The sequence below is a fragment of the Macaca nemestrina genome, chromosome 19 (assembly GCF_043159975.1).
Source record: "Macaca nemestrina isolate mMacNem1 chromosome 19, mMacNem.hap1, whole genome shotgun sequence".
Lineage (NCBI taxonomy): Eukaryota > Metazoa > Chordata > Mammalia > Primates > Cercopithecidae > Macaca > Macaca nemestrina.
The window spans coordinates 74,632,049-74,655,158 of record NC_092143.1 but is presented as its reverse complement, the minus strand read 5'-3'; the positions used below and the strand labels follow the sequence as shown (position 1 = coordinate 74,655,158).

General features: G+C 41.5%; 2 protein-coding genes across 20 annotated transcripts in view; one reads left to right on the top strand and one right to left on the bottom strand.

The window, feature by feature from the left end:
• Positions 1-16,477, bottom strand: part of LOC139360127 (uncharacterized) — a 149,883-nt gene extending 133,406 nt beyond the window's left edge. Inside the window, exon 1 of the transcript XR_011617290.1 lies at positions 16,403-16,477. The gene's annotated coding sequence lies outside the window, so the exon portion shown is untranslated. The remainder of the gene's footprint in view (positions 1-16,402) is intronic.
• LOC105478829 (DLG associated protein 1) overlaps positions 1-23,110 on the top strand; it is a 493,816-nt gene that overhangs the window by 109,924 nt on the left and 360,782 nt on the right. For 7 of the 19 annotated variants that reach the window (XM_011736479.3, XM_071085837.1, XM_011736480.3 and 4 more), the window contains exon 2: positions 12,491-13,519. In XM_011736479.3, the coding sequence (XP_011734781.1) occupies positions 12,563-13,519 (957 nt within the window). In that variant the 5' untranslated portion in view covers positions 12,491-12,562. Of the gene's footprint in view, positions 1-12,490; positions 13,520-17,879; positions 18,028-18,219; positions 18,494-23,110 lie in introns of those variants that run through there. The other 12 variants (XM_011736488.2, XM_071085838.1, XM_011736484.2 and 9 more) reach the window with 6 other exon arrangements.

Genomic DNA, 23,110 nt, shown 5'->3' with positions numbered 1-23,110 from the left:
CTGATTGTTCACGTTTATGTGATTTATTTTCTCAACTAGATTGTAAATTAGATGAGGCCTATCATTTCCATGATTCCTTTAGTCAGGGAATATTTTAAGAAGGAGGCTATATTTGTACCTACTCTTCAAGAAGGAATAAGAATTTGTATGGAATTGGAAGTGAGTGTTTTAGAGAGCATGAAACACAGAATCAATGGGGAATGTGGCATGTGGGGAAGAATACAAGGAGCCCAGTGTCACTGGAGCTGAGCTGTGTGGAGTATGGGATGGGGAGACAGGGCTGTCTGGCAGATGGAGGCCAGGTCAGGAAACCTCCCACCTTGAGTCACATTCAAAGTCTTAGTTATATTGAAAAAGTATAGAGGGTCTGAGAAGAATTTAAAGTGAAAGAATGGCATAATCAGGTAACAAACATTACATTACAAATGATACTGTTAGCAATATGAAATAGACTCTGTGTGTGTGTGTGTGTGTGTGTGTGTGTGTTTTAGAGGTGATAAGAACAGTCATTATGGCCTAGTGATTAAGAACATGCTGTGTTCAAAATGTAGTAACTGGATGAGTACGGTGGCTCAAGGAGCTAATCCCAGCACCTTGGGAGACTGAGGTAGGAGTACTGCTTGATGCCAGGAGCTGGAGACCAGCCTGGGCAACATAGTGAGACCCCCATCTCTACAAAAAAAAGAAAAAGAAAAGAAAAAAATTGTCCAGGCATGGCGGCACATTCCTGTAATCCCAGCTGTGCAGGAGGATTCCCTAAGCCCACAAGTTCCAGGTTACAGTGAGCTATAATCCTGGGCATCAGAGCGAGATCTTATCTCTAAAAAAATTTAACAATTACTTAATATATTATCTCAGACAAGTTATTTCCTCTTTAAAAGTCTGCTTTCTTATCCAGAGATTAGTCCCTACCACGTTGGGTTGTTTGACAATGAAATGAGATCTTGCATTTAAAGTGGACAACACGTGCCTGGTATCTAGTTATGATTCCTAGAGGCACAGACCATTCCATTTTTATTCACTTGACGTTTATTGGTTACTACTTTGTTTTTCCATCCAAGTCTAGATGAGAAATAATGAGTAGACTCGAGGGCTTAGGACAGCTGGAACAGAACCAGGAGACCCATGATACTATTCCTAATCAGCTTTGGGAGTAGAGCCGAGAGTGGACGCTGGGAATTTGCCATGGCACCAGTCCCATCCCCAGCGACACTCAGCAGCCTCTGTGTGGAAAAACAGAAGGACAATGGAATCAGTCCTTGGTGTATATTGTCCACAGTGAGTGAGGTAGAAGGATCATACAGCAAGGGACCTGAGGGGGCTAAAAAAAAAAAAAGATGTTTGACCTGCTGTCTCTCCTAGGCTGGCAAGGGAGGAAGTGAAGACCACCAGGAATGGATAGAATGGGAGAAGAGGGCAGAGCTGAGGAACCAGTGAATGGAATAAACTATCATGAGAACCATCAGAGGGCAGGAAAAGTGGGAGTGAGGGAACAAGAAAATTTATGAGACAGGAATTTGAAGGTATAATGTTAAAAATTTTCAATTTTTGCTACAGTGCCCAGTGCACTGCATGTAATAATAGCTATTCAATAAATAATTGTTGAATTAAAGTCACATGTATTGATTTGATTTGACTTCATGCTCAGTACAGGCAAAGACTATTTGGCTGATACCTTACAAACCAACACTCTTATCTGCCAAAACTTAATCCAGAAATAAGCTGGTGCAGTGGTGCACATCTATAATTCCAGCACTTTGGGAGGCTGAGATGAGAGGATCACTTGTGCCCAGGAGTTCAAGTCTGCAGTGAGCCATGATTATGCCAGTGCACTGCAGCCTGGGTGACAGAGCAAGACCCTGTCTCTAAAATAAATAAAATTTAATACAAACAAAAATACTTTAATCCAGAAACAATGAATGTCATCATACTTCCTTCTCTATCACAGCAAAAAAATATTTCAGAAGGTTGACTGGATGTGGATTTGTTTGTTTAAAATTTAAGACTGGGTATAGAATTCTAAAAGATAATAAAAACCAGTTCCAAAATGAAAAAAGTTAGAAGGGTCAGATTCCTAGATGTATAAAGAGTCAGAATAAGGCACTTTAAAAATGATGGGAAGACGGAAGCAGGAGGAAGGGGCAGTGTTTGAGGAATTACAAATCTAATTCCCATTAACAGCAACTATTGCAGAGGTCAGGGCAGGCCAAACTCACTGAAAGAGAAAGACTCTGTAAGGTGTTGAAAACAGCCGATTGCAGAGATTGTCCTCCTCACTTCCTACATGGTATCTGACCACTGCTCGCTCATGCAGGCATTGATGATAGTTTTCAAAGAGTGTATGTATAGTCTGAATTAGCGTGCATACTGTATCCAAGCCAATAAATACTTAAATGGGTATAAAACTGTATAAGGATAACTTAGCCAGTTCTGCTGGGGCTGCTTCAGAGACTGACTCACATTGGCCCCACTTAGATGTAGACCACAGCGGTGGAGGTTCTGTATGCTTGCAGTTACCCACTGGGCAGGAGGGTCCCCTTTACTTGGATGAGTAAGTTTTGTGGGCCTGCCCTGGTTCTGCCGCATGTGACCACAGAGTCTCACCCTCTGGGCAGGGAGCCAGGCCTAACTAGACCTACAAGGCCATTAGGCAGCTGCTGTCTGTGTCTTTCCCTGGGATTCCATGACTGGCTCCTCTCTTGCCTCCACACACACTCCCTCTGTAGGGCCCATGGCTAACGCTGCCCCACAGTTCAGTAGCATCAACTCTGGCTTCCAGTGGGGCCGACGTGGGCCCTTCCTTTACTTGACCTTGAAGATAAGCTCACCAGAGTCCAGTGATTCTAGGAACATCCCCACCTAAATTTCCCAAAGTGAGCATCTCATTAGCTCATTGAAGGCTCTGCATGGATGCCCCTGAATCCAGTTTTCCATCAGGTCAGAGAATGTGGTGATCGCCTTCAACAGTCCTGGCCACAGTGTCATCAGGAGATGCTGTGAGTAGGGAAGAAATTCCCAAAAGCAGGTGTCAGCTAAACAGCTACCACAACCAGGCTTAGTATCTGCACTTTTGGGGTCTCAGCACTCAGGAAAGTAGATTTGTACAGCAAACTTGGTGAGAACAGCAACAACATTTAAAGAAAGAGACTTTAAAAGAGAAAATTTGATTCAGGTGAATATATGTATATGCATGTATGTATATATAAAGTCTGGCTGTAAAACAAGTTGTCTAGAATGTGCCAGAACATGTTCACAAGACTACTCAGCTAGTCATGAGCAGTCTGGACAAAAATAACTTGGCTTCATCAGAGGCTATTTCCACTGCTTCTTTTCAAGTTGTGTTGTCATATTGTTTTGATTGTCATTGTTTTTGTGTTTTTTCCATCTTCCATCACGGCTGTCTTTAGGTACCATTAAACGGCTTTATTCTGTCATCATTGCTTCTTTCTCCTAGATTTATCAGTAGTTTGCAAGTTTTTCCCAACTTTTTTTGGAGTAAACACTGATGGGTTTTTCTCTTCTCTGTGAATATTCTACTCCCATCAATTGTACCCCCATAAGATAGGCAGTCCCCCTGCTGCGGCACCTCCTGAAGGGCACTGGTCCATGGCCAGTCAAGGTAACCACATTCTCTTAGCAGGCTCCCAGGGGAATTCATCTGTCCATTTAGCCGAGATAACCAACCCTCTCCTGGAAATCCAAATAAGAACAATTCCATAGGAAGCATATCTCCGAGGTCTCGTAGAGTCAGCACAGGCACCTTTGAACTCTGACAGTCCAAAATAACATTAGGAGATGTTATCGTTTACTGCCTGGATTATCTTCACATAAAAATCACTTCCTAAGTCCTACGACATTTTGCTCAGCCACCAATATAAATGATGACCTATTAATCATTTCTCAAAGAACACTACCTTCCACCTTTTTATTCTCAAAAACTGTTATGAAACCACTTTTTAAAAGCTTTGTATGGAGACGCGGGTGATTGTAATTGTGCTGCCTACTGTGACCAAATTGGAGAAGATTTCAGTTGAGTCGTTGGTTTTTTTTTTTTTTTAACAATACCATATCTTTTGAAAAGGAAATGCCTCTGAAGGCATTTATTTGTAGGAGCAGACTGATTGACAGAGGTATTCACAGACGAAATCAAACTGCAGATGATTAGGATAGCAATCAATGTTAATGAAAAGCCAAAATACATTCTGCATCTATAAAATGGCTCAGCATTGTACTCTGCGTAATATAATTGGTATATTTTAGAATGTGCTTATTCAAAGGTGCTCTAAAGGTACTTGTATAATTTTAAGTATACAACACATGAAAATCTTCAGGTAAGGAAGCCTGGAAAAGTGAAAGAATATGACATTCAGTTATCCTCTGCAGGTACAATTTCAGATGGTCAGAAAATATCCAAACGGTAGGCATTTGGACAACGTTAACTCACATTCTCACCTCTGTTAAGTTTTCTGTTTACTTTTCTTTTTCTTTTTTTTTTTTTTTTTGAGATGGAGTCTCACCCTGTCACCCAGGCTGCAGTGCAGTGGCCACGATCTCGGCTCACTGCAAGCTCCGCCTCCTGGGTTCACACCATTTTCCTGCCTCAGCCTCCCAAGTAGCTGGGACTACTGGCGCCCACCACCACATCTGGCTAATTTTTTGTATTTTTAGTAGAGACAGGGTTTCACCATGTTAGGATGGTCTCGATCTCCTGACCTCATGATCTGCCCACCTTGGCCTCCCAAAGTGCTGGGATTACAGCGTGAGCCACCAAGCCTGGCCGTTTTCTGTTTACTTTTACCCAAAAGTGCCATGGTTTCATTTTTTAGTAGTAAGAACCATTTTCTGATTTTAAAAAGTAATAATTTAAAATCATCAGTCTGTTGGGCATTCATCATTCTCGATCTCTGTAGAATTGGGATTTATTATAAGTAAATGGGAAAATTAATTTTGTTCTGTCTAAAAAAAATGTCATGTATGTGTTCAGACTGTGGTTGGAACATACATGTGTGGGCAAGGAGGCCTGAATCAGGAGACACTGCCGTAGCTTGCCAGGACATTGTCCCCATCTCTTGGCATACTCCTTCTTTTCTTCCAGTCTTCTCTCATAAACTGCTCTTGCAAGAAATCATTGCTTCTTTGAGATCTTTCTGCGCCTCCCCACTCCCACATGTATTCTCTAACTACAGGTAGAGAAATCTTTAGTACAAGTGTGACCATGCCACTGTCTTGTTTAAATTCCTCTAGTGGACTACCACCACCTGCAAATACAGTGCTACATCCTGACATAGCTTCACCAGGGATCTCAAGATTTTGCCTGGACTACCTGTTTCACTTAGGAACAGGTGCAGATGCACAGTTTAGTGCACAAAATTACAGAAAGCAAAATAACTGTAAGCTATTTTGTCTCTTCTCTCTCCACACATATTCCCTCTGCAGAGCCCTTGGCTAAAGTTGCCACATGGTTCAATAGCATGGGACTCTGGCTTCCTATGGGGCCAACACAGGCCCTTCCTTTACTTGGTAAGGAAACAAGATAAAGGTCTGTTTTTCTCTCAACTAAACAAAATGCAGAGGTGCACATCCAGGGCTGGTATGGCACCCCACTGTAGCTCAGAACCTTTATCTTTTGGTTCTCTAATCCTCAAACTGTAATTTCCACCTCAAGGTAAAGATCACTATTCACCCAGTCCCATCAGCTGCTTTTCTTTACCCGGAAAGGGTAAAGAAAGGTATGCCCCTCACTTTAGAGATGTTTTCCAGAAATTGCACATGCCATTTCAAATTATATTCCATTAGCCGGCATTAGTCACCCAGGCACATCTAGGCAGACTGAAAAATGTAGTCATTGTTCGGGGCTGTTTGTACTTTTCAACAAGAGAATCCTTTCTTTCTCTTTAGTGGAATGTTATAACCTGGCATGGACAAGCTTCAGGCAGGTGGAGGGATGCCAAAAAGGTGACTTGAGAGATAGAGAGTAGAAGGATGATCATTTAGAGGCTGGGAAGGGTAGTTAAGGGGGTGCTGCTGAGGTGGGAGAGTGGGGAAGATTAATGGGTACAAAAAAATAGATGCAAGGCCAAATGAATGATAAGCTCTAGTATTTGATAGCACAATAGGGTGACTATAGTCAATAATAATCTAATTGCACTTTTAAAGACAACCATAAGAGTATAATTGGATTGTTTGTAACAAAAAGGATAAATGTTTGAGGTGATGGATATTCCATTTACCTTGATGTGACTATTAAACATTATATGCCTGTATCAAAATATCTCATGTACCCCAGAAATATATACATGACTAGGTACCCACAAAAATTCAAAAAAAAAAATTTAAGACAGCTTGACCCTGAAAAGATTCATGGAGATTTCCTCTTCCTGATGTCTCCTCAAACAAGAACACAGTGCCCCCGTTCTCCTGGGCAGGGTCCACCACTCTCTTTCTAAAGTAAGTCGTTATTGCCTGCCTGTCCTTCCTCATGGGGTAAGACAGGGGAGGACCTTCAGTATGCTCCTATTTCTGCATGTAAAGAAAAATCAAGAAAAGCAGCTCTAAATAAAGACATGCACAAAAATCAAAATGGAATAAGGACTTGCCAGCTTTGCAAGACTATTTCCCCTTTGTCAGCATCTTCTAATGTGTGGTGTGTTTGTGTTTTCCTTGGGTCTAATAAATTACCTACCTTGAAAATTTCCTTTACAGTGCTGGATTATTCTTGCTTTGGTCATCATCTGGACAGTAATAATTCTGCTCCAGGTGTGGGAACTCTGGAAAAACTGTGCATCTCACACTCTGAGCTTGTCTCATGGTCACAAACAGCGTCAAAAAATTATCCAAGCCAAAAAATCAGAAGTCATGGCACAATGGTAAAATTGAACTTAGAAGAATAATAAAACAGAATGTTGAAGTCACAGTGAACAAGAAAAAATTAGAGATAATCACTGGTAGTCATAGAAACCCTCATGAAGACATGTTGACCACAGTCCCCATCCTTGCTCAAAGAACAAGGCCTGCAAGGCAATTTCCCTATTTCCAGAAATTGTTATCATCAAAGTCTAATTAAGAGGTTGGCATCCTCTTTTTTCAAGAATGCATAGAAGAATGAGAGTTGTTATTTATCTCTTTTCACGTTTTTTCATGGCTAGGTCATGAAATGCATACACTGAATCCCTAGTGGCCAAAGGGCTTATGACATGGCTCTCACAATATATCATAAGCCCTCTGGCCACTAGGGATTCACTGTAGGCATTTGGTCATCTTTGCAGCAGCAGACAAGGAAGGGATGTTCAATTAATGCTTTCTAATGACGCTGTTGGTCACACCATAGGTGGGAGCAAGTGGTGCCCATGGATACAACTTATAAACATTAATTAGGAGAGGGGGGAAAAAAGAGACAAATGTGCTGGAAAGGGAGTTTAAGAGTAAGGCAAGAGGAACATGAAGAATGAGAGAAAGAAGAGCAGGACCTCCACAGTAGGTGCCACCAACAACTGTCTACCCATTGCCAGTGGCCTTAGGATTTTAGATCATTTTCCCTTGCTCACCAGGAAGTCGCAGAATGTGTTCCCTTTTATGATCACAAACTCCCCTATTTTCGTTTTAAAATGACAAGATAGAAGAGAGTGTAAGATTTGTTATAGAAAGGGCCAAGGTATTAAGTTGTGTATTTGGCCTTGACCAGAAAGATAGATTTAGCATTTAGAAATGTTTATTGCCATTTTATGACCTTATTTTCCCACATCACAGAGAAAACAGATCAAGATCTCAATATCTCTTTTACAAATATAAGTAAGGAAGGAGGAACATTAGCTTATTTATTCTGGATGCAATTTGTTACCCTCCAAGAAAATAGAGGTGCTTGTCCTGTGCTGAAAATAGCCCAGTTAAATTTTAGTAAAAAATCACACTGTGTATGATTAATTTACAGAAATTATCATCGGTTACATCACTTAACTTAAATCATCATTAGTGGCCTTAAACAACTCTTCGTTTGCTCTGCTTGTCCTCAGGTAACATCATCTTGCATGGAATGTTGCTCACATATTAAAGATAATTAAATACTGAATACCTGATTAAAATAATCTTGTATATTTTGGAATAAACATGTATAATTCATGTTTTCAGCTCTTGCCAGTTTCACATTTTATTTAGCAGAAAATATCTACCCAAGACTCAACTGCTTGAGAAGGAAAGTTCAAAATATTATCCCGTATTATTTTATATATTGAGATTCTACTATATGTGATCATAAAACTTGGTATGTGTCTCTAATCCTAATAGAATCTTGTTTTTGCTTTTTACGTCTATATTTGAAAGGCAAAAATGTCCTCAGTGGAACCTGGTTTATAGAGGGAGACTTTCTTATGCAATGGATTTTTTGCATCTAAGTTAATTTGTGCCACAGTTTTGCTAAAAACACATACCTCACCCTCTTACATTCTTCCTTGCCACAGCCTACTTTTAGGACCATAACTTCATACAAAGCAATCCCAAGGTGTTCTGTTTCATTAGTCTCTCACCAGTGGACATGTTTTTACCTATTGGTTCTTCCTTATCCACCGGTATCATAAGTCCTGAATACCTTTGTTGTCCTTTCAAAAGTCAGTTTCTCTCTCTCCTCCAGGCAGATTGCCCTCTGTCTAAGCATCCTGTAGTCAGCAGGTCAGGCAAGCTCCCCAGACTACTTCCAGACAGGTAGAACAGCAGAAGGTATGATATTGTCCAGTGAGGTGCAGAGTTAGAAGTCGAAGGTATACAGGTCAGAGGAGATGTTCACCAGCCTGCTTCCTGCGTTGCTCTGAAAACCACTAGTCTTTGGAATGGTCACCCCGATGGAATGGTCCCCCCAACTATTGGGTATGTTTCCTTGGCCGCACCCAGCCTGGCCTTTGCCACACAGTCATGTTTTCATTAAACAGATGCTACCTGAATCACAACATGAACCACTTTGGGAAATGTTGCATTAATGCATTAAGTTATTGAGTAAATATTCTACTAACTTGATTCCCACTATCCACTAGGATAACACTTTACTAAATACTGGGTGGGTGAAACATAGTCCCTACCCTTAAGGACCTCACAATTTAGCAGACTAACCAATTTTGAGTGACTGTACTGATGAAAACCTTTCAGCATTATCCCTGAATGGTCAATCCAGAAACTGGGAGACAGGAGGAAGAAAGGAGCTTCACAAAGCATGGATAGAGATTGCCAACATTGTCATGAGCTCCCAGATGCAGTATGTCTCATGGAATAGACAAGACCTGGCCTCTCAAAAATCTTTTTTCATGAGGCCTAGTGTGGGTGTTTGATATGTTTGTTTGTTTGTTTGTTTTTGAGATGGAATCTTGCTCTGTCACCCAGGTTGGAGTGCAGTGGCACGATCTTGGCTCGCTGCAACCTCCGCCTCCCGGATTCAAGCAATTCTCCTGCCTCAGCCTCTCAAGTAGCTGGGATTACAGGCTCCCGCCGCTATGCCCAGCTAATTTTTGTATTTTTAGTAGAGATGAGGTTTCACTATGTTGGCTAGGCTGGTCTTGAACTCCTGACTTCAGGTGACAAGCCTGCCTCGGCCCCCCGAAGTGCCGGGATTACAGGCGTGAGCCACCGCGCCCAGCCCTACGTTTTGTTTCTTAATTAAACCATATATCTATCTCTCTAGGAATATCTGAAATGACATTAGTGATATTTTAGAGAGTCACGTTGGCTTTCCAAGATGATTCTTTATATGGCAATTTTTGTATTGTAGGAAGTCTTGAAAGAAAATCAGGCTGTCAGAAGGAACTTGGTCAGGCACTGACTCTAACACTGTTTTAGAGTCCAAAGAAAATACTCTGCCCTGGTGGAGTAGCAGCCTCTGTTAGTTACTAAAGCTCCAGAAGATCCGAGCTTGGAAATGGACTGAGCTACCCTACATGGGATATGCATCAGTGACTTTTTCCTGAGGCTGAGCTATTAGGTCTGGGGCCCTTCACTCATGTCCCCAAGAACTTTTCAAGGGCCATCCTTTGGTCATTTTGCCATTGTCTATTAACTTTTTTTTTTTTTTTTTTTTTTTTTTGAGACAGGGTCTCATTCTGTCACCCAGGCCAGGCTAAAGTGTAGCAGTGCATTCACAACTCACTGAAGCCTCAAGCTCCTGGGCTCAAGCAGTCCTCTCCCCACTTGAGTAGCTGGCACTAGAGGCATGTGCCACCACTCCCAGCTGATTTTTTTTTTTTTTTTTTTTTTTTTTTGTAGAGACTGGGTCCCACTATTTTTCCCAGCTTGTCTCAGACTCCTGGGCTCAAGCAATTCTCCAACCTTGACCTCCCAAAGTGCTGGGATTATAGGCATGAGCCACCACACCTGGTCTTGTGCATAAATCTTCAACCAGAAACCTTAAACTAGGAAGAAGAGATACATGATCCTCAAATTAGCCAAGTCACGCTTACTTGTTCTCTCTGTTTAGAGAAAGCTCTTGACCCTCGATTGACAGAAACACCTGGGCAGATTTTCTCTACATTTCTGATTTATTTGCCATATCTTTACTTTTTCCCGTTCTGAGTAACCTGGGGGGATTGTTTGTGTGGTGCAGTTGTTCCTACAGAATTCAAAAAGGAAAGTATGCAACAGAAGACAGATATATCCTAAAGATATGAGGTGCCATTGGCTTCTGTTAGTCATCCTGTTGTTGTTTTTTTTGTTTGTTTGTTTGTTTGTTTTGTTTTGTTTTGAGACAGAGTCTTGCTCTGTCACCCAGGCTGGAGTGCAGTGGCATGATCTTGGCTCACTGCAAGCTCTGCCTTCTGGATTCATGCCATTCTCCTGCCTCAGCCTCCCAAGTAGCTGGGACCACAGGCACCCACCACCTCGCCTGGCTAATTTTTTGTAGAGACTGGGTTTCACCGTGTTAGCCAGGATGGTCTTGATCTCCTGACCTCGTGATCCACCTGCCTCGGCCTCCCAAAGTGCTGGGATTACAGGTGTGAGCCACCACGCCTGGCTCATCTTGTTTTTTAACTCACATTTTCATTCACATTTATGGAGTGCTATTATTATGTGCTTACATGGCTGGATCGACACTAGGTGGGGGTACATAAGGTGACTAATAGACTGGGTGGCAAGGAATGTAAGCTGGAAGAGAGATCCTGAAGCAAGCAACTCTGTAGGTTCTGGGGAGTGAGTTTCAGATGTGGTGGAAACAGAAGACAGGAACTAATTCTCTCTGCTAGGAGAACCAGCAAAGGTCTCCCAGAGAAACGGAGCCCCTCTCTGGTTCTATCTTTAACGATTAACATGTAGAGACTAGCCTGACCAACATGGTGAAACCTCATAAATACAAAAATTAGCCAGCCATGGTAGCAGGCTCCTGTAATCCCAGCTACTCTAGAGGCTGGGGCAGGGGAATCACTTGAACCTGGGAGACAGAGGTTGCAGTGAGCCGAGATCGTGCCATTGCACTGTAGCCTGCGCGACAGAGCAAAAACTCCGTCTCAAAAAAAGAAAAAGAAACAAAAAGTAAGACCCAAGAAGCAAGAGAAAGATACATCCAGTTATTGTGGTCATAGAGGGGAGGAGAGTTATTCTTTCAAATAATTTAAAAACAATTTGCCTTTTTAAAAATATAGTTTCCTTTTCCTAGTTTTCTGTTTTCTTTTTTCTTTTTTTTTTGTTTTTTTTTTTTTGTTTTTTTTGTTTTTTTCTTTTCTGAGACGGAGTCTTCCTCTGTTCCCCAGGCTGGAGTGCAGTGGGGCCATCTCGGCTCACTGCAAGCTCCACCTCCCGGGTTCAAGCAATTCTCCTGCCTCAGCCTCCCCAGTAGCTACGATTACAGGCACCCACCACCATGCCCAGCTAATTTTTGTATTTTAGTAGAGACAGTTTCACCATGTTGGCCAGGCTGGTCTCAAACTCCTGACCTCAGGTGATCTACCCGCCTGGGCTTCCCAAAGTGTGGGGAATACAGGCATGAGCCACCGCGCCCGGCTTCCATTTTCTGGTTTTCTAGCTTTACCTCCCCCTTCTTTCCCTACAGGCTTCGGAGTCAGCTTTCCTGCCCCACAGAGGTGACAAAGCTTTTCCAATAATGAATTCAAGCTGGTTTTAGGGACACTGATAAGTTCTGCCAAAAATGAACACAGTCGCAGATGGCACCCTCAAAAGATCAATACCAGGCCTGCAGGGTTGCTCACGCCTGTAATCCCAGCGCTTAAGGGAGGCCAAAGTGAGAGGATCGCTTGAGCCCAGGAGTTCGAGACCAAGTCTGGGCAATATAGTGAGACCTTGTCTCTACAAAAAATTAGCCAAGGGTGGTGGTGTCTGCCTGTAGTCCTAGCTACTCAGGAGGCTGTTGTGGAAGGATGGCTTGAGCCCAGGATGTGGAGGCTGCAGGAAGCAGAGATGGCACCTCTGCACTCCAGCCTGGGCAACAAAGCAAGACCCTGTAAAGTGCAATACCTAATTTCCAAGAGAAATATTAACGACTTTGCCCTCTTCTTCATTCCCCCAGATCTCTGCCCGAGACGGGTCTGGAACCTGACTCCCGGGTGTCCATGACCCCGGTGGCTGCTTCCCGTCCGCAATGAAAGGGCTATCGGGCAGCCGCAGCCATCACCACGGGGTCACCTGCGACTCGGCCTGTGACTCGCTGTCGCACCACTCGGACCGCAAGCCCTACCTGCTGAGCCCGGTGGAGCACCACCCCGCGGACCACCCGTACTACACCCAGCGGAACTCCTTCCAAGCTGAGTGCGTGGGACCCTTCAGCGACCCGCTGGCCAGCAGCACCTTCCCCCGCAGGCACTACACCTCGCAGCAGGAGCTGAAGGACGAGTGCGCCCTGGTGCCCCGCACCCTGGCCACCAAGGCGAACCGCATCCCCGCCAACCTGCTGGACCAGTTCGAGCGGCAGCTGCCACTCAGCCGCGATGGCTATCACACTCTGCAGTACAAGCGCACGGCTGTGGAGCACCGCAGCGACAGCCCCGGCCGCATCCGCCACCTGGTGCACTCGGTCCAGAAGCTCTTCACCAAGTCGCACTCCCTGGAGGGGCCGTCCAAGGGCAGCGTCAACGGGGGCAAGGCCAGCCCCGACGAGGCGCAGGCGGCGCGCTATGGCAAGCGCAGCAAGAGCAAGGAGCGGCGCGCGGAGCCCAAAGCCCGGCCCAGCACCTCCCCGGGCTGGTGGAGCTCGGACGACAACCTGGATGGTGACATGTGCATCTACCACACCCCCTCGGGCGTGATGACCATGGGCAGGTGCCCCGACCGCTCGGCCTCACAGTACTTCATGGAGGCCTACAACACCATCAGCGAGCAGGCGGTGAAGGCCTCCCGGAGCAACAACGACGTCAAGTGCTCCACCTGCGCCAACCTGCCGGTCACCCTGGACACCCCGCTGCTGAAGAAGAGCGCCTGGTCCTCCACGCTCACCGTGAGCCGGGCCCGGGAGGTTTACCAGAAGGCGTCGGTGAACATGGACCAGGCCATGGTGAAGTCCGAGTCGTGTCAGCAAGAACGCTCCTGCCAGTACTTGCAGGTACCATTTCTGTCAGTGATGGAGGCTTAGAAGTAGTACCTGGCATGCTTGTGTGGGCATTTCTCCTGGTTCTAGTCTTGGCACTACTCTGAATTTTCTATTAAGATATGAACCTGTGCAAATTATTTGGCATCTCTGTGCCGAATTGCTCATGTGGGGAAAATGCAAAGAACCCAGTGTTACCGACCTCATCGGGTTATCTTAAGATACTATATATCCAAGTGCTTTGAAAAGCACGCCTATGGAAAGGCAACGAGTTATTATGGCGTTCCTCTTCTGTCTGAGAGATCATAGGATGGGAAAGAGAGGAAAGGGAAGTCTACAGAGAATTTTAAAATAAGTCCACCTTTCTTTAATTCAAAAGTAAACGATGATCTTTTGAATTATGGAAAGAGTTTCCTTAAATCTATTCAGGGTTGTGGGGTGGTTTTCATTGTGAAATCCTGCCTGAAGCTATGTTAGAACACTGCGATGGTCATCACCAGCACCATCAGTAACTACACCCCACCTGAGCTTCCACCCCAAGGGCACAGCAAATCAGGAAGACACCCTGTGCCCTGAGGAGGTGGGGAGCTAGCCAGTTTGGGGACCTGACAAACACAGCTGCAGAGACCCAGGACAACAGAGAGGAGGAGGAAAAGGAGGAAGGATCAGAGAAGTAAAATACAATTAGTGTCAGGGCGTAAATCCCACACACCTACAGAGCCACGGCAGGCTGCTCTTCCCTGCCACAGTCTCCTTATGTTTTCCTCCAGTGCACTGAAACCAGATGTTACCCGGAGAAAAATATAGGAGAGGGTCTTCTTCTTCCCTACCTCCTTGCTGTAGTATTGTAATTTTTCCCAAGACACATTTTTCCATAAGGAGGACTCTCATCTTTTCCTTTTTCGAAGTGTCTTTTCTTCTCTGTTCTCTCCTGGTAGCCTCATCTTAAAAAAAAAAATTACTGAGCTATAAAAGTATAACATACCCACTCCCATTTTACACTCCCACCTTAAGAAGAAATACAAAGAAAAATTCTTCCTTCGAGGAGTTCATCTTTTTTGCTCCCTTTGAACTCCTCCTGGCAAATCTGGCTCCCTTGGGAATGCCTCCACCAATCCCTGAGAAGACCCCAAGCTGGCAATCCCTGGACAAGGGCAGTGCCAGAGCCTGTTCTTGGAGTTCAGAAGCAGCACCAGCACATGGACAGTTTTCACACACAACACACAATAACGTGGTCCGTATTTCCCACTGAAGGTCGTGTTGCCTAATTTCCCGTAAGGTTGCTACATGTTAATAAGTTATCAAGAACTATAACAATTTCCGAGCTCAAAGAATCGTTTAATCCACTTAGCATATGAAGAAGTAGACACCAAGAAAGGTAAATACTTAGTGAGTTAAACCGTTAGCATGTGGCAGAGGTGGGACCAGAACCCAGTCTCTTAACTTGGAGAAATGGCCATTATGAAGGTTGCAACTGAAAGCTCTAGAAACTCTTTAAGAACGTAAAGCTCACCCACCACTGAAAGTAAAGTATTTCGGTAAGGATATCTGTCTTGAAAAAAGTAAGGAGTAAAGAGATAAAAGCCCTAGAGTACCACACATTTTGTCTGCAAAAATTCTATGACCAGTGGCAAAAACAAAACAAATTGAAAGAAAAAAAAAAAAAAAAAACACCTGTACTTAAGTAAGTAATGATGAGATTAGATGAGAAGTATCAGAGTAAAGGATGCTGTGTATGGATCTAGCATAAGCCTTCATTAGTAATGAAATGTTTTCATTATATTTGCCTGTATGCCTACATTCTTCCTACTTTAGGTTCATTTTTCTTTCTTTTTTATACCTTTTTGGAGTCACAATCTCAGGTAGTGGTAAAACGTGGAAGGATAAGGAAAGAAAGAAGGAAAGTGATATTAATTGAAAATCTACTATATACCAGATGCTATAGCAAATGTGTTCACATTTCGTATTTCATTTAATCTTTGTAATAATCCTGAGATTACTGAATGTAATAATACTGTATTTTTATGAGAGAAGAAACTGACACTTAGAAATATCAAGTGATTTAAAGTCCCATGTTCTGGAGGTTGTACAACTGAGATTTAGACTCAGGTCTGTTTGATGACAAAGCCAAACTCTTTCTAATATGCCCTAGCACAGACCTGAAATCAAAGGCATGAAAAATGGTGAGCAAGAAGAAAATAAAATCTTTAAAATAAGCATATTATTATTAAAGTTTTTCAGTAAAATCAGAATGAAATCTTAAAGGCTGAAGTATGGGATTTAGTATAGTAGCATTATTGGATCTCCTTCTAAAAGATTTGAGAATTCTATTTTCAAATTATTTGCCTTCTTTAAGCCATTTTTTAATGAAACATTTGAGGCTTACAGAAAGGTATAAAGAAAAAACAAATAAAACACCCATTTATACATTACCCGTCATACAGAACTAAAACATTCATTACAATGGATCACATACACACTCGTATTAATCCCTTTTACCTCCCTTCTTCCCCAGAGTAATAGCTAATCTGTCTTTGACACCAAAGCACCTTTGTTTTTAATTCTGAAATTATTGAAACGTTGAAAATAGTTTCACATATTCTGTCCTACATTGGGCAATAATTAACCAAGCTAGTTCAACCTTTTAAATATAAACTAAACTCCAAGATAATCCTTATTAATAGATGTTGAATTTATTAAATTTCTATTTTATGCAAGGCTTTAAAACTAGGGGGAAAAAATCTATATTTCAATGTGGGGAGGTAGCATGTTAGTAAATGAATTAAATGTAAACCAGTGTGCACCTCCCAAACCATGTGCTGAGGCTGAAGAGATGCTGTAAAGAAACGGAAGAGAGAGCCATACATTCATATGGGATCAGAGGAGAATAGAAAATACCTCCTGAGAAATGGGCTGCTGCTCCCTTCTTGCTTCTAGGAAATGAAAAGAGGATCTGCCATCCCGTGCAAGGGCTGCTGAGGAAGATGGGGTTAGCCCCCGCGCCAGCCGTTCCAAGGGAACACTTTCATCTATGGGCTCATTCTTAGAAGTAAATTTGGGAAAACAGAGAGGGAAAGGGTTTCTTTGGAGTTCTTTTTTTTTTCTTTTCTTTTTCAGTTCTATTGCCTTAATTGCCAACTAATATTGAAGCTGGATTTATAAATGGATTTAACTTCAGTATTAGAGATTTAGTAGGCAAAGCACTATTCTACTAGTTCCAAGAGCATTCTAGTCCTTATTTGCCGCTAACTAGTAACATGACCTGGAAACATTCTTTCAGCTCTCTGGACTTCCTTCCCCTGCTAGAAAATGAGGCACTTCCTCCAAAAGATATATGATCTCGGTACGCATTTTCAAACTCTCAAATTACATGTGTCGGAGTACTAATTAGAACTATTGTCAAGAGCTGGAAGTCCCAGGACTCTCATTTCAGAGATGCCTACTATGTGTTTTTCAGATGTTATCTAATTTGCTCTTTAAAATTCTAGAGATATTTCACAGTCGAAGAACCTAAGTTTTTGTAAATTAGGTTAAGTAACTTGCCCGAGGACACACAGCTAGTATGTGGCAACATGCTGGGTCAAAACTGATTTCTCTGCCTTCAAAGTCTGTGTTCATTTACTACACCCAATCTCTACCTCCTCCAAATACAAAGCAGAGGAAGGAAGCAGTGTATATCAAATATCTATTATGTGCCAGAAACTGGGTATATCTCATTAAGTACTCAAAACAACTTTGTAGAGTATTATTTACTTTAGATTTATAGACAGCAAAACAGGCACAAATGCTGAAATCATTTGCCCAGGAACACATAAACAGTAAGTGGGGAGCTAGCACTTGATCCCAAATCTGTCCAACTCCATAATATGCTTCAGTAATGGAAATGAGTGCATATTTTTTCTTTTATTACCTCATTTGTTTTGTGGTAAATGTATGTGTGCATCTGACCTCATATGCGTGTGAGAAGTTAACAGGGCGCGGATGTGAAATCAGACTAACAATGAAACAACTGATTATGTCCCTAATTTAATTCAAGACTAACAAAGATGAAATTAATAATCACCAATAATAAAGTCTAAATACTAGCAAACCTCTGCTTCTCTCTTTGCAGAATTATCACTTAGAATTAGCTTAATGTAGGTCATTGCCATGATTCTATAGAAAATGAGAAGTCTATAGGTATTTAGCCTCTGCCTGACATTGACTTAGGAATCAAATACTGTAGCTTGAAATCACTGCAAGTCCCAGTTAATACGGTCAATTATATTATGAGTGATATGTGCTCGCTGACAAGCTGTCTGTAGTTAATAAAAAAGGGACTCCTTTTTTTCCAATATTGTTATTTTTAAATGTCAAGAATCAGATGTCTGCTGTTTAGAACTATTGTACCGCTGCCAGTGACTGTCTGTATTAGGGTTGGGAGCAGGAACATGGATTTGAAGACATTAAAACTGTTTAATTCTCAGTTGAGATGTGGTTGGCTCTTATACATTTGGAATAAAGCATTTATGGCACATCTCAGGGTAAGTGCTTAATAGTTAAATAAATAAAATAGGAAGAGGTTCAGAGATAGAATAAAAGGTAGTTTTTGTTGTTGTTTTGTTTTTGCTTTTAAAAAGCAGAAATCTTGGTTCCGTTTATGCCTCTTTATGTAAATGTTGTATGTCGAGTGACTGACATGTAAAGCCATTCAGAAGAGCAAGATTTTAGATTTCCAACTGTTAACCTAAAAGAAAAAGCCCTTCAAACCGTGTATTTTGCATTCATTCAGCCGTAGAAACAGGAAAAGGGAAACAAAACGCTCTCTCCCCGGTAGAAGTGGAGAGAGAGAGACAGAGGGAGCGAGAGAGAGAGCAAGACAGACCGAGAAGGAAAGCACTCCCAGAGATGAAATTTTAGGAAAGCAAAATGATCGACCTTTTTAAGGCTGAGTGGGTTTCTTCAGTTTGTGTGCAAGTTTCAAGAAATGGAAGGACTGACCAGGTTTGGGTATAACTCTTTTATTACTTTGTATTTGATAATAGAGTGTTGTTGATTTGGATGGTTTTTGTGGTAGGGAGAGGAAGGGGTAGTATCTGTGATTTTATTTCTCCTCTAAATAATGGCTAGTGAGACTGAAAGAACTGACAAACTAATGTATGTACAGATAGTAAAAAAGCAGGTGGAGACATCAGATACCTACAGATCTGTGTCTCCACCAGGGCTTTATAAAATCTTTAAATGACACATGATCTCCTTAGATCTGCTCGGTGCTGTTAGCGGATGTTATATGGCTGGTGATTGAAATATGATCGGTTGTTTTCCAGCGCCAGGATTCTGAATACTTACTGCTCCTTTGCAAAATTAACATTTGTGATGATTGCTCTTTTGGGGGGTGGGGGTCTGCTTAAATAAGGCACCACACAAGATCACTGAGGAAGCGTTCATAAGCATGATTCCAGGATCTTTTAAATACAGGTAAAATTATTTTTTCAATAATCTGTTCAAGATTATTTCCATCTTTGCCCAGTGGGAGCTTTCTTTCCCTGGCTGAGTTTTTCCTCCCTCTTGTGTTAGAACAATTTTAAGTCTCCCAATTCAGTTAAAACTACTTTACATGCAATTTGTGAAAGTGCTGAACGGTTCTGCTACTGACTTTGGTTGCTGGGATGTTTCTTTGCTGCGTTTTTCTGAAATCCCATCCATCACATTCATTGATGATTTTCTTTATTTTTAATTTAAATTGCCTTCATAATCCAGCAAGTGAATGTCAAGGTTCCTGAATGGATTTCCTGTTGGGTTTGTACAGTCTGCCTGTTTTTCACTGATCTTGTAGAGATGTCCTCTTCATTCATAGAAAGATGAGATTGCTCCAGCCGGTGCTAACTTTGAATGTGGAATCAGTGATCAGCAGCAGAATCCTGTTAATTCTCCTCTCTCTCTCTCTGTCTCTCTGATTCTCTATTATTCTCACTCTTGTCATGTCCAATTAATAGAGGGAAAAAAACAATTGACAAAACACTGTGAGAAAGCAGGGGTCCAGAAAGACTCAGTGGTAGTAAAGGGAAGATCAAAACTATACAGGAAAGCCTTATTGGGAGTTGTTAAAGAAACTTTGGTATTCTTGGCCTCCAGTTTCATTGTTTTCTAAAGACATTTTCGGCAACACCAAAATGCTTGGTTAGCCACAGTCCGAGGTTTCTGCCTGTAACACTCACTTTCTGATCTCACAGAATTCCAATCTACTAATTAAAGGCATAGCATTAGTTAGCAAAGAGTGAAAGAGAAAAGCTAGCCTTGGATCTCTCAGGGGCCAGGAGATTTCATTTCCCCTTTTTCCATTCTCCTTAGAAGACGGTTTGCTTGATTGCAAATTAAAGACAGTAAATCAAGGTAATCATTCACCATTCTTTAAGAGAACCATTCACCCACAGTCTCTGGCCCACTGGAGATCATGGCATTACACAATTTTACACAGTGATTTGTGAATGGTAGAACACATTGCTCTTTTGTGTCAGGTTTTTTAGGAACTGCTAAAAAATATATGCAATATTGCCAAGCTGACTTTAATTTGTAATTAGATTATGTTTTCCACCACTTTGGTTTTAGGTTCAAAGACAACAATCTGTCTTAGCGGGTTATTGCACAGGGAGAATTTTTTTTCCCATTATTTTGGTAAATTCATATTTATGTGTTTTTCCAAATTCTTAAGTTAAAGCCACCATAGAGAATTACATTAATTTTTTTCAATGACTGATTTATTTATATTCAACCCAGTCCTCTATGTTTATAAACTAAAAAGTAATGATATAAAGAATCAATTAATTACTGTTATACAGAGATAAAGGAGAAAATATTGTGTAAAGAAAGGCATAACATTTACTGTTACTTTTGACCAAATTCTTGTTTTTACTGTTTTTAATTTTTTTTTTTTTTTTTTTTTTTTGTCTTGAAGAGCACACACGTGATTAAGGAAAGACCTCTTCTGATTCCCTGATCTTTTAAATGTAGGAATATTTAGGACTCTCATTAAAAACTTTTTTGTTTCATTTGCTAAAGTCTGGCAATATGCCTGCTTTTTTTCCATTTCTAAGATATATTATACAATGAATTTGCTGAACGTGTAGGTCTTTTTGTGTATATTAGGTCACTATTCTCTATCAACTGGAGTTTCTACTCACTGTTTCACAGAATTAGGAAACTTCCCACAAAAATCAGGCTTGTGATATCACAGAACTGTCTATGAAGCAGAATTACATGAGCCTGGGGTTACTGCATGCCAGGTGCAAGTGTGCAGGTTTATAGATACACCTTCTATCCGCATAGGTATCCCTCCAATAATACTTCTAAAATATGCATTTATACACATGCCATCTTTGATCTCCGATTCATGAACTCAGATCCGTTTTAAGAGTGCCATTTCTCAAAGTCCATGTAAGAGGAATGACCATGAAGTGGAGAAACAAGTTTTTCATAGATGTTAGTGGAAAATTCATTATTTTGCTTTTCCACTGATTATATTGAACTTCACCTTGGACTATTAGTGTAGACTAGTTAGGGATGTCCTGCTTCTCTGGACATAGAATAAAGAATAAAGAGGTTTTAGTCCCCTTAATAAGGGGGCATCCAACAATCATAAAAGGAAATTACTTTTGTTCTCCTTAATTTTTGTAACCACAATTTAATATACACTTGCAAGATTGTCTAACTCCTCCCTGATTTAATTCTCTGAGACTCTAAAATCATAAGGTATATAACTAAAGGACTAGGCGGAGTTGGGTTTTCCCCCCTTAAAATGACAGTTTTAGATAATAGAACCTCCTGATCAGAAGGTCATCTGGTATAGCTTCCCATTCACACTAATCTTCCTGCAATGTGGACATTGTATCTTCCTATCTATTTTTCATCTAATAATCTCCTTATAAAAGAAGGCTTTAAAATTATTTAGTCCAATTTAGTTTTTTGAAAAGAGAAAAATCCTAAGGAAATACCTCGATGAGATCAGTCATCTTGTCAGTGGAACCTGGCATTCGCAGGCTCACTGCCTGGCTACAAGTGCTGTTCTGTTCCCTTTATGTTGTACATATTCTATTATCCATTCTCGTAACATCATTTTAAGGCAATGGTGCCAAGGCACAAGGAAGCAAAGGGAGAAGTGACATTATCTGAAAGTTAGAGTTGAATCAAGTTTGTGACTCGAAAGTCTCAAAAGAGGCAAAGATTAACTAAATCATGCCTGCAATTATTTATTTTAACTTCCAAAGAAAAGAAATTGGTATGCTTCTCCTTTTATGGATGAGTTTTCCCTGCATCATGGTAAACCATGTAGCAAAGGAGGAGGAATGGAGCAGAATGCATTAGGATATGTGATCTTTAGGGAATTTGCTCAGAGCCCTAGTTAGATTTTGAAGACAGCATGCATCCTTCCAGCATCTTTCACTCGTTTGAAGTCAGCATCCCTCATCTTACTTCTCTAGGATAAAAATTAACATAGCTGTTACCATATTTGCAAAGGCCAAACTTTTTATATATATAAAAAATATGTATGGTGTGACAGGTAGGAATTACATATTGGAACAATGGGACCATGGGAGCAAATATATTAAATGGGAGCAACTGCAGCAAATCTGAGAGGAATAGTGCACAGGATATATAAACTAAGAGCTACTAGCTAATCTCTTAGTTATTGCCCCCAACATGTAAAAGGAAGTGATTGGAAAGGATTTATCTCTAAAATTGGAAATGCTACATGAAACATTGTAAAGTGGAATCAATATGGGTACACATGGGCACAATAATATCACATGTATACCTGTAGAGAATCATATATATGTGTGGCCACTTGCTCTATCATTGAATATTTACAGGTACAGATTCCTTAATTTTATGTGCACAAGAATCACCTTGAGAGTGTCTGTAAAATGAGGATCTGTGACATCAACCCAGAAGATTCTGATTGCATAGATATGGGATGATTCTGACAGTGATCAATCCCAGAACTGCACTTTAAGTAACCCAATTCGAGAGAACTGTAAGGCTTAATTTCTCACTGTATTTACTGAAGAGGGCAGTAGAGCCTAATAGATGAAATACGGGATCCAGGTGCTCTGACTGCAAGCTTTATTGATGCTGGCTTGCTGCATGACTTTGGGCTCTCTCTACTTAGTACTTCTATTTCTACATCTGTAAAATGGGCATGATGAGATGACTGTGTTTGCTTCAGGTCTTAGAAACAAATTAAACTTCAAATTTGAGAAATAAATGAAAAATACAGTGTGAAAATATTCCAAGTTTATAGATCCTCAAACATTAACAAGCTTTATCTCTTTCCCATGTTTCATGTACCATACCACTTTTTCCTTTATATTTTACTTGATCTAGTTTTTATTAAGCTGGAGTTGGGATTAACATATCTGATTTTGGCCGGGCGCGGTGGTTCAAGCCTGTAATCCCAGCACTTTGGGAGGCCGAGACGGGCGGATCACGAGGTCAGGAGATCGAGACCATCCTGGCTAACACGGTGAAACCCCGTCTCTACTGAAAAATACAAAAAATTAGCCGGGTGCGGTGGTGGGCTCCTGTAGTCCCAGCTACTCGGGAGGCTGAGGCAGGAGAATGGCATAAACC